At 40.8% G+C, this 11,734-nt stretch overlaps 1 protein-coding gene across 2 annotated transcripts in view; it reads right to left on the reverse strand.

The window, feature by feature from the left end:
• Nucleotides 1–8,162: 8,162 nt before the first annotated feature.
• Nucleotides 8,163–11,734, reverse strand: part of kif26ab (kinesin family member 26Ab) — a 64,513-nt gene continuing 60,941 nt past the window's right edge. Inside the window, exons 13-16 of one of the 2 annotated variants that reach the window (XM_061844264.1) lie at nucleotides 11,175–11,359; nucleotides 10,502–10,525; nucleotides 10,252–10,402; nucleotides 8,163–10,182 (exon numbers count right to left, since the gene is read on the reverse strand). In XM_061844264.1, the coding sequence (XP_061700248.1) occupies nucleotides 10,001–10,182; nucleotides 10,252–10,402; nucleotides 10,502–10,525; nucleotides 11,175–11,359 (542 nt within the window). In that variant the 3' untranslated portion in view covers nucleotides 8,163–10,000. The remainder of the gene's footprint in view (nucleotides 10,183–10,251; nucleotides 10,403–10,501; nucleotides 10,526–11,174; nucleotides 11,360–11,734) is intronic. The other variant, XM_061844265.1, reaches the window with a different exon arrangement.

The following is an 11,734-nucleotide window of genomic DNA, read 5'->3' on the forward strand; positions in this document are numbered from 1 at the left end:
GGAATGAGGGGGAATAGTGTATGTACCAAAAATTTTATCTTTAGTACAATGTATGTAATTGTGTTGCCGACAGAATTCAGTCTTGTATGAGATTAGTGAATAATAACTATTTTCACCTAAAGTAGGAATTGATCATCATTCTGCGTTTAAAATTATAGGCCTTATTAGAAAAACCAGAAAAGAATCTCCGAGCCGCAACGCTGAAAGGCATGTTCTCTCCTTTCAGATAATCTCACATGTAGCCATTCCCTGTCTTTGAGGGCTGAAAGTATGAATTTTGCAGTGCTCTTCTCAAGACAAAAGTGGCACGTCCGTGTTGGAAGCTCAGGCACTGTGCTGCCCCCCCACCCCTGAATTTCACTGCAGACCCCCTGCAAAGAAGCTCATCTGAAGCAGCTCTGAAGAAGAGAGGAGATGCCTGCCCGCCTCATTGAGGCCTGGCTGCTCCATATTCATGTGTCGTTTGCAGGGGAGCCGTGCTCAAACACTGGTAAGATTCAGAAAGAAAAAGCCCAACTCTTTACTCTTTACTCGAATGTGTACGCCTACTTGATTTCTGCAAGGAAACATTGTCAGGAAAATCCTACAAGAGGGATGTTCACATCCATTTTCTATAGCACTTGTTCTTAGGGTCGAGGATGAGCTGGAGTCAATCCCAGCTGACTGTTCGCCATTAAGGTCTTTATTATTTTTTTTTTTTTTGACTTGCTTTTGGGCAACAGTAAGCCAAGTGGTTACAACATGTCTGCCTCAGAGTCTCGCTACGCTTCCATGGGTTTTCCTCGGGTATTCCGGCTTCCTACCTCATTCCAAAAACATGTTTGTTACCCTCACCGAAGACTCCTAAATTGTCCTTCGGTGTTAATGTGTGGATATTTTTTTGGTCTCTATGTGCCCCCCAATTGGCCGGCCCACCGAGGGCAACTCCATCTGAAACAATGTAGTTTTTTCTGGAAAAGCAGTCACCATTCTTATGGGTGAAGAGGTTAATTATCTGGAGTTGAAAAGGTGACATTATTGCGGGCGCATTTAAAAACTGATGTGAGATAAAGTGAATAATTAGGATGATGTTACAAATGCCCTAGCCTTGTGTGTTTTGGCTTAATTAGATTGGCATTTTTAGTGCGCAGCCAGCTGATGCTGCATTGCGAGTTGACCGCGGCCCAGCTCATTTCCCTTCACCGGTGATCTCGCTTAAATAGAAGAGTTTACGATGCAGAGCTATTATGTTCAATATGTGGCTTGAGAATACACATGATGTTCACGTGTATCGTAAAGCTGATATCATAAAGGTTCCCATTCAATAACATTACAGATGGTTAGAAGGTCTTTTGGAGGAAACAATGCACAAGTGTTTAAAAACTGTATAACAATACTACCATAAAAAAAAGATGTTTAAAGAAAAATCCCCTTGGTGAGATCTTAATTGTTTTTCAATTTCTATTGCGATTGTGAGCCAGTGCCTCCGCATTCAAATAATATTTGCCAGTAAGCGGAATGACAATTGTAACATGGGTCTTTCTGAGTTATGACCAACTCTATGAAAGATGGGAATATGCAACAAATCAGCAATGTACCATGTGTCTGTCAAGAGGTGTTTGTCTTCTTGACTTGTGCCAGTTGTTATCATGTTACTTTCTTTATCAGAACATTTGGAGGTTTTATGGTGATGTGATTTATACTGGCTTGTGGCACATTAATGATGCCAGGGAGCCTAGCCTGCAATCCATATTCATGAACAACTGTGTTTGTGGAGCTGAAGCGGTGGAAAGAAGAGGGGGTGGGGAGGCCGTACGTCCGCCAAAAGTCTCCCGAGAGCAAAGTCTGGATAGTGGATCTGCTGAGGCCTTGGGTTCACATGCCTGCAGGCATAGGCCCACCTGTTCATTCACACTTGTCACATTCCCCGAAAGAAAATCAACTGAACAAAAAAGATTTTGAGGTTTTTTTTCCAGAATGTAATTGCCCCCCAAAAATCTAAACTTTATCATTATGTGCAGCAGCTGCAAGTTGCGAGCATGACCAAGAGAATTTTGTAGCAAGTACAGCATAAAAAATAATTAGGAGAAACATTTTAGTTTACACTCAAATACAGTAGGGGGACATAATAATCCAAATCTGAATCATCTTTTTTAGCTAAATATGTAATCAACACACAAGTAATGTGTCTCTGGTAATTGGAGCCGCCCTAGTGCGACATGTTGAGTAATAGTAGACAGACAAAGAACACTTTGTTTTTACTTACAGTTGTGCAGAGGATACAGTAGTTCGAATGCTCATTAGAGCGATAGTCCAGTGTACTGACCATTGTGCAAAGGGCGTCAAGACTTCAAGGCAAATCTTGCAGATACTCCTCAGTCCATTGTATAAGTGGTGGAGATGCTACTCGGGTTCAAGAGGCTAGTAATGGTCAACAACAGATGTGCAGATGGTGCAGAGTGGTGAGACTGCCTCAGTGAGTGCACGAATAAACTACAATATACAATACTAATTGTCCCGGCAGAATGTGACAACAACTTGAGGCAGAAAATTGGCAGGGCGTTGCAGTGGAATGCTAAGTTGGCTGTTCAAGAAGATAATTGCAAGAGGGCAAAAGCTGTTGGAATGTCTGCTAGTTTGGTTTACATTGTTAGGTAGCACCTACCTGAGGGAAAGAGCTGGAAGAGCTGGACGCCAGGATGTGGAGGCTCTGATAGGATCCTGCCTGCTCTTGTCCTAGTTCAGGTGGCATGCAAGTCCTCAAGGGTGGGTAGAGTGGTGCCGGCAATCCTTTCAGCAGTTTTAATTGTCCGCTGCAGTCTGAGTTTGGCCTTTATTGTGGTAGCACAAAACCAGACTGTAATGGAGGTACACAGCAGTACTGATTCGATGACCAGTGTGTAGAACTATCTCAGCTGCCCTCATGGCAGGCCGTGCTTCCTCAGAAACTGCAGGAAGTATATCTTTTGCTGGGCTTTTTTGAGGTTTGAGTTGATACTTGTCAGCCAGTTCAGGTCCTGTGAGGCTGTAATTCCTACCAACTTTAAGGTCTCAATGATTGGCACAAGACAGTTGGACAGCATGGTGAAGGATGCCTCCTGAAGTCCACAATCATCTCTACAGTCTTTAATGTCTTTGTGCTCACCATAGCTGCTATAGCATGTGGGTAGGGACCTTGGGTTTTTACCTTATGTTGCTGGTCTGCTCTACTCTAAAGGAGCAGTCAATGGTGGTCGCAGGATCAATCACAGGCCTCGTCCACATGGCTTGACCACCATTTTACTGATACCTTGTCACTAGTTTAAACTTCATGAGTGTCTTCTATAGACTATCAGGAGGTGTCACTGTTCTACTCTGTAAACTAGATCCCGTGTCTTAGTCATTTACGATCTTCACTTGTTCCAAAATTTGGTTTTCATCACAAAGACTAAAAAGACCCAGACCCAAATCAAATTTCTAAATGTTTGAATAGAAAACAATATGTTAAAATAACCGAAATCAACATAAATTCAACCTGTCGGAAAAAAAACACCATTGCCATTTCCCCATTCAAGTTCTTAACAGCACGCAGTTTAAGGCCATCATTCATTGTTGTCTGTAGAGAAAGGAGCGGCATTTCACGTCCTATTAGCAATCATGACCTAATCAATGAGCTGTGTCTTAAAAGAGCTGACAGCTAATTACGAGGGCAGCTCACTATGTGTCATTCAGGTGGCGGGTCGGAAACAAACGTGGACGAAAAAAACATCTGGTGAAGCTTGTCTGTAGCACAATGAAGGCGTGGATTGCGTGGACACTGTCAGGCAAGGCCTAATTTGCTCCCGAGCCAATCATTGAATGAGCTCCATCCGCGTTGCCATGGCGCAACATACACTTAAGCACAATGAACATTACCTTGGGGAAATTGGCGCTAGGAATAATCTAGTCGCTTCTATTTTGAACAATGTCTTATTGCTCTCGGAAGCGAAGCAGAGTGTCGTCAAGGACGTTTGTGTTTCACTCTCGCCTCAGAGGTGTCGCCATCCAATTTAATTTCTCAAATCGTGAGGGCCAAAGGCAAATTACTTTCCAATATAGTGGTGGAAGTAGACCAAAAACATCCACTTCATTTAAAAACAGTTTGGCTTCTTTTTTTTTTCCAAACGACAACCAAACAAACCAGATTACAGCAGTCATGAAAAATGAGCATGATTACTCTTCTTTCTGATATGAATACCTTTGGGAATCAACCTTTTCTATATGGGGCTCCATAGAGCAATATAGCCATGGAAGCAAATAATTAATAGCAGCATTCTCTTGTACAAGTATCATCCAGGGATATTTACACTCGTTCTTTATTGCTTTCTAAATTACCTCCTGGAGATGTCGCAAAACAACAAATTATTATGAAAAATGCAATCAACTGTCATTTTGTATTTGACATCAGCTTTTTTAACTGACTGAATTTAAAAATAAGGTTGAGCTTCAAAAATAATTTATATTGAATATCAGCATAAAAAGACAAATAGTTTTATTTTGTCGGCTTTAATGAGGCGTATAACAAGCATGAGTGAGAATGATGCAGCCCATTCCTGTTTCACAGGAAAAAATGTATCCTCCACATTTTTAGTCTTAATAATGGAAGAGCTGATTGTACCTGCCTACCGAGCAACTGCAATCGTGAAACAGCAGGATACACGCTTCCTGCCAGACGAGCCGCCATCAACATAACTGTTGCCGCGGCTCAGAGCTGCCAGCCTACGTTTGATTAGGCAGTTATCAGGATGAGATTGGCACCTGAGTCGCTAGTGAGGCAAAGGAGGGACCTAAACATTGCGTAATTAACCCCTGCGTTTGTATGTATTCTACTTCAGACGTCGCCAACACTGACAGCCTCCTGTCAGGAGCCTGCACCAATCAAGTGTCGAACTAGGAGATAGGGGGGAATACAAAGGCTGGATTTGCTCTGTCAGCACTTCACTGTGCAGGAAATGGTCTGATGAGAAAATGCTTTGCATCTCACAGTGCACTAACAATGAACAAGAGCCTTCACTGCTGCAGTGGATGACGAAAAGCATGAATACAATGAAAGCAACACACTTAATGACAGAGTGTGAGCAGAGGGGACAAAGACCTTGGGCCAAGCACACAAAACTACAAGTGATTAATAATAAGAAATGGACTGACAACTGAAAAACATAACTGATTTCATCCTTGATGTGTGGTGATACAGAAATACTGAAATTGTGAAATTGGAAATGTGTGACGCACAACTACTCATTTTCTGTACTCCAAATACTGTTCGGGATTGCACGGATTTGTAAAAGGCCAACTTTGGGTTAAAAGCAGGCAAAATCCTGGATTAGTCACCAGTCAATCAGAGGGCTCAGAAAGCAAATTGGGTGAGTGAAACGTACAACACTAAAACAGAAGAGTATATGAAGAGGGTTTCACAGATCCAGAGTGGCTACCGCCTGTGTATCACTTGTGCCGACTCAGATTCTCCTAGGTCTGAGGCCGATAACATATACTTGGATGAAAATTGTAAACATGAATGAGTGGAACCAATTAAGCTAAATCTTCAACACAATCAGTTTCTGCCATGTGACCTAGACATTGAATCTGGTGTTTGTTTGACCCACGACTGCAACTACGTGGTGTCCTTGAGCTGTGTATATGTGGGCCCCTTCAAGAACCACATCGCCAACAGATGGCTCTTACCACTGCTCCTGGGAGCGAGCAAAGAATCTGCTCGGTAGCCAGTGAAACGAAAATATTCAGCTGGGTCTTATGAAGAAACCTCTTCAGACAAACTCATTAAAAAGGTCTTCTCCCTGGCGCATGACCATCTGTTGGAATTGCTTCCCGTTTCACTTTCACTACTCAATTAACAGTTATATCTCACTGAGTAGGTTTTTTTTCATCCGGCTGCATCAATGGGAATAATGGATTTTTACAGAAAGTCATCTCCGGAGTGCAATTTGCTAATCTTTAAAAAAAAAAAAAAAAAAAAAAAAAAAAAGAGCATAAAAGAAGTCTCATTAACCCGACTGTAGCGTACTCGAACCATCCCACCAACAGGTATATTCAAGGACTTTGCTCAATTATGTCAAAACTTTGACAAAAAATAAAAACATGATTCTGAAAGCACTGCAAATGGCTTTTCTAGTTTAGACAGAAATGTCCATCAGTCTTTCACCCAAACAACAAGGTCGTGCTCATTACTCTTAACAATCGTGTACTGACCGCCATCACAAACCATCTGCATGCATGATTTGCACGCTGAAGTCAAGTCTCGAACTCAGTGTACAGAAACAAAAAATGCCCTGACGGTCAACAGACAAAATAATATTTGACCCCTGTCATTATGGTACACAACAAAAAGGTTACAAGTGTTCCGACAGTACAGATTAAATATGAATCAAAAAGGTGATCTCATCCACATTACACACACTCAACACATTAAAACAGGTTAAATCCTCAGTGGCCGCTAGCCTCTGAAAAGGCCATTTCATCTACTTCATGGATCGCTTTGGTCTGATTGATGGTCTTTAGCATTACGCAAACCCAGTGGCACTTTGTTTGGACTCGTACGGCCACCCAGCCTGAGTATACATGGCACATTGTGCTCTGTGGCTTCAGGAGTTCCATGTGAGTGCGGAACTCGACTCTCATGCAATCTGTTTTGGGGTGAGAGGCGTCAATAGTTACGACCTCCCTGAAGCACAACCTCATCTCACATCTCTCGCCTGGCTGCTGATAATTTAGGGACATTACTCCATGCCAGCTTGCTTTAATTACTGAACATAAGTGGCAGCATTTGGTCAGGTTTATGGGTCTTCTTCAAAGCGCAAGCTTGCCTCAGACAGACCAATCTGTGAGACTCCAAAGCTGTAAATACCAAGCTGAGCAACCAAAACCAGTAACACTACCTGAGGCAGCTGGGGAACAGAGGACCAGGACTGAGATGTTTCATACAGACTATTTTCCTATCACAACATTGAATAAATTGAATAATACATTTCATAACAATAAATCACCACTAGACCAGATCAGATTATGTGTAATAAGAGCCGCCTTTGAAAATATTTTATTTCTTGAATATTATAGTCAGAATATTTTAACTTGGTTACAAAATGTCTCATACAATGATTTCTTATCTTGACCTCATCCTCACTAAATTGATAGAATGGGCATGCAAAATTTCAACAATTTCCTTTAAAATTACAGTCAATGTTAACGCTTAACAAATTAACACTTTAAGCACATATTTCGAATTTGTAGAGTTATTTAGATGTTTGACCTTATTCTTGTTATGTTTGGGGTTTTTTTTCAGTATAGCCTTAATACTACTTTATAAACAGATTATGCACAATGATAAGTGGCCCCCCCAAAAAAACTAAAAGTAAACAGAGTTTAATTTTAGGTTTTATGTAGCCTGCAGAATGAAAACATTCTATGTTTCAAGGGCGTCATCGAAAATCTAATTACAGTACATTGAAGTCAGTTTGGAAGAAGGGTATTTGGTTGTACCGAAGTGGCAGCGAAATAAAAAAAAAATAATAAAAGGAATGGCAAAATTCTAAAATGGCTAGAGAATTAGACGAGGTTCCTATAGAATAAAAAGTCAAGACTGCGCTGAAAGCTACAACACAGGTTCAAAGCTTGGTTGAAGTAAAAAGAGTTTTAGGTTCAGGGACTCCTGACTCTTAAGTGAACTCATTTCTGTTCTGAAACAACAACCAGCTCCCTGTAAATGATGAGAGCCCTGAGGCGACGTGGCCTGCGTTTCATCGGTCTAGCTCAGACTAGACAGTCTGCCGCAGCCCTTTGCAACTGCACTCAGACGACAACTTCCCATGAACAACACAATGCAGCCGTAGCTAACGTATTTATCCAATGTTATGCTGCAACGGGCTGAAAATAGCTTTTAGAAAGACTGAAATTCACTTTTATGACATTTGCAACAATTACAGTATATGGGCACAAATTAGATGACTGCCAGCATCGTTTGGATCATAACACTATTTATTGTAATGGGGGGTAGATATCATTGCCCAGCATAGTCACGTCAACCAAAATAAATCTAGACCTACGGTACTATTCACTTCAACCAAAAATTCAGTTAATTTTTTAAATTTATTTATTAGGAAAAGATATCAGCGCGAGCTGACTTTTTTTTCACCTACACCTTACACAAGTGAGCCGACTGAACCACTACACCAACTGACATTTACATTAAAGGAATTATCTGTGAACATTCGAACAACCAAGTACTGATGTACAACTGAAAGAGCGCCAAACACTATGTGAACCCAAAAATGCATCTGGATTGTCAGTAAGAAGTCTTTTATTCACAAATACTGTAAAAGTAAAACACAAGCTGCCATATCATACATTTATACACAGGGTTTTGCAAATCCTATACAAAAAAACAAAGATATTTGAAAATATGAGTTTTGATATGAAATGTGACCTCACATAAAATAATTTCTTGGAAAAAGGTCTTGGTTTGGTACTATAGATTTTTCATTCATAAGCCTAAACCCACATTAGCGAAAAGTGAAGTTATTGTAAAAAATTTGAATGGTAAAAATGGAGTAGAAATCATCCATAAAAAAAATGATTAAAAAATTTCATGCAGCATCTTCAGAGAGGGCCTGAGAGAGAACATCTTTGTTGAAGAAAGTAAACAAATTCCTATTGTCATAGATATAGAAATAAATGCAGAAAAATAAACATAAAAATTGCATGTTCATCATAGTCATTTCCAGTGATCATCTTAGATGACATACAGATTGCTAAATAATATCTACATCATTTGTTCGTATTTGCCGCATAATTTCGCTAAAAAGTATAGCAGTGGTGGAGTGGAGTTTGTTTTAAACTCGCCTAAATTGGAAAATACTGAATAAAATAATCCAGGCCAAAGAGTGTAATATGTGCTGCTGCTTTTTAAGTCTGTAATGATAGTCAGATTGTAGTTTCATTAAAAAGTGGAATGCATAGAGCCGAAGGTCGGCTATAACACATTAACAACAACAAAAACTAAACAGGCTTATTTGTGCTTTCTCCTCTCTGCCTCTTTTTTTTTCTGCATTTCAAATTTGGATCCCCATTTGCTGTCAGCGTAACTATTCATCATGTTTCTCTTATTGTCGGCTTGTAGAGAAAACCGTAACATGAGCACACGTAGAGGCACCAACGAGAACACTAACAGTAACCGTCCATCACAGCAGTTCTCTGATTGATATGTTTTGGCTCAACATCTCATTTTGGGCACCCATAGATATAACTGCTGCTCTACCTTAGTGCATCCAATGAGACCCATAGTGATCAAGGCAACTGGAGGGACAAAAAAAAAAAACATTCACTCAACCTTGCGGTATTCCGCAGGCAAGCTGGCAGGTGATGAGAGAAAATGCATCTTCATTGAGAGAACGCAGTCCAGTTCGGAGAGCTAGAAAACTACAAAAGTGAACATAAGGCGCAAGATGTTGAATGTACATGACGGAAATGCTGACTGAGGTTTCAAATGAGAGAAAAGGCAAAGTCTGGGAGCGCAATAACATTAGCTTATTGCTTTTTATTTTTTTCCCCTCTTTATTTCTACCCTTTCAATGAGATTTTTTTTTTTACACACCAATCATAAATACACTTTACAATGCAATATAAAATAGTCATTCTTAAAAGCAATATTTTCAGGGTTTGCTTAGGTTTCTAGAGATACCGGCACCAAAGAAAAAAACAATGACATGGAACAATTTTGAATAAAGGCACTTCCTGGTTTTCACTGACTCTTGAATAAGAGTTTGTGATGGCCAATGCTTTGCATTTGTGCTCGCTTTTTCATTCCACCGCCTTCAAACGTGTCCTGGACAACGAGGCACTGCAGCAAAGTGGTTACGATTTCCTCCAAAGACACGCCCTCTTATCATTTAGGCATTCTTTGTTCCAGTAATATCCTTGAAGTGGCTGCTACATTTCACCATCCTTTCACTTCCTCACTTCCTCATTTCACCGAATCGACTTCCATTCCTCTTCAGACTTCAACTTCCTGCGGTTCCTCGTGAGCGGTGACTGCCTGTGTGCTGATGTCGAAGCAAGTCACCATCATGACACGGGACTTGCACAAGTTGACGCAAAACTCCAGCTCCTCCGTGACCCGCTCCAAGACATCAAAGTACTCTGGAGACTCTTTATCCAAACTTGGGTCCACTTCAACTGTTCACAAAAGACAACGTGGGTATTACAGACAATGAAAATGCAATGACAAAAAAAGCATTTACTCACACTCTCCGGTCCACTTGCTGGGATCCATCATCAGCCGGGCCTTGGTGTCCTCCAGCTCCTCCATCAACACTTCATGCTTTGATTTCAGTTCCCTTACTTGCTGTTGCCTTTTCTCCAACATCTTCAACTTATTGTTAAAATACAACAACCCCTGGGGAACCATTAGAACGACTTGAATTCCGACATTCAAAGCTCAATAATGTTGACATACGAACATTTGTGTACAATGTACAGCCGAATATTTTCTCACCTTGTCAACATCGTTAAATGGTTGCTGAAAACAATAAGACAAAAAAAAGTTACAATGTTGTACATGGTTTAGGGTTAACAATCTCATTTGATTTGTGTGCTAATCATTTTTTACTACTGAATTGTGTCCACTAATTAAAAGCAAATCAAATGCTAGATATGAATACATCTCTGTGTGGCTGTCCTAAACCTATGGGAGCAGTCAAATGAGCACCTGAAGAGGGGCTATAAAAAACAATCGACAATGAGTGGTGAGCTGATTGAGCCTATCTCGATTGCACATTCTTCCGCCTCACAACTTCATTATCCTCACTCTTGCCATTGTGACCAGTCCATATATCAGTGAAAGCCCGCTAGTAATTGCCTCCAAAACTCTTGACATTAACGAGGAGTCAAAATTCTGAGCTTGTAGGATCTCTGCACCGACATTGCCACTCGGGGATTTGCCACTCAGCTGACTGAAGGTCAGAGGTCAGAGACGTGTTATTCCTGTCTTGGTCTTTAAAAAGAAACTGGGAAGATGTGAGCTAAGACATTCCCACAACTTGTTATAGATGCAAAATACTGCTAAGGCTTAGCTGGGCCTTCATGAGAGCCAGACGCGACATGATTCATGACAAGGTCAGAAAGATCCAACGGAGTGTAGACCATTTCAGGAACAACCCGCCACTCACCTCTGTAGCCTGTTCCTGACGTCTTCTCTGAAGACGTTCCACATCGTCGATCTCGTAGACCTTGATTTCAAAAGGCTCTTTCAGTGTTGGGGGCAAGTCGACCCACTGGCCCGCTGTGCCCACTTTCTTCCCCAGGGATGAAGTATCTGGCAAGGGAGCTGGAATTAGACGTCTTCTCTGGAAACCTATAAAATCACGTAAAAGAATACATTTGGTATTTGTTGGAGTTTGAGGATAAATATGTATGAGACACAAAGGATGAAAACTGGTCGAGTGGTGGTGGTTGCATATTTATAGGCTTTTCGTGAGCTATTATGCTGTAGATTCACAAATCGGAAAATATTGTAGGTGGCTATGTTTAAGTCCCGTTTAAGTCCTGAATTCCAATGTTTGTATGTAATGGTCTCAAAAAATGGAACTCGGTCCCCTACGCTCATGTTCCATTCATCTGGCTTGATCATCACACAGTTTGAGTTGGCTTTTTGTGAAACATTCATCACCGGTTTCCCATATATACATGAATAATTTATGGAGCTGAATGAGAGAAAAAGAAAATACAA

Source organism: Syngnathoides biaculeatus, chromosome 15 (genome assembly GCF_019802595.1).
Source record: "Syngnathoides biaculeatus isolate LvHL_M chromosome 15, ASM1980259v1, whole genome shotgun sequence".
Classification (NCBI taxonomy): Eukaryota; Metazoa; Chordata; class Actinopteri; order Syngnathiformes; family Syngnathidae; genus Syngnathoides; species Syngnathoides biaculeatus.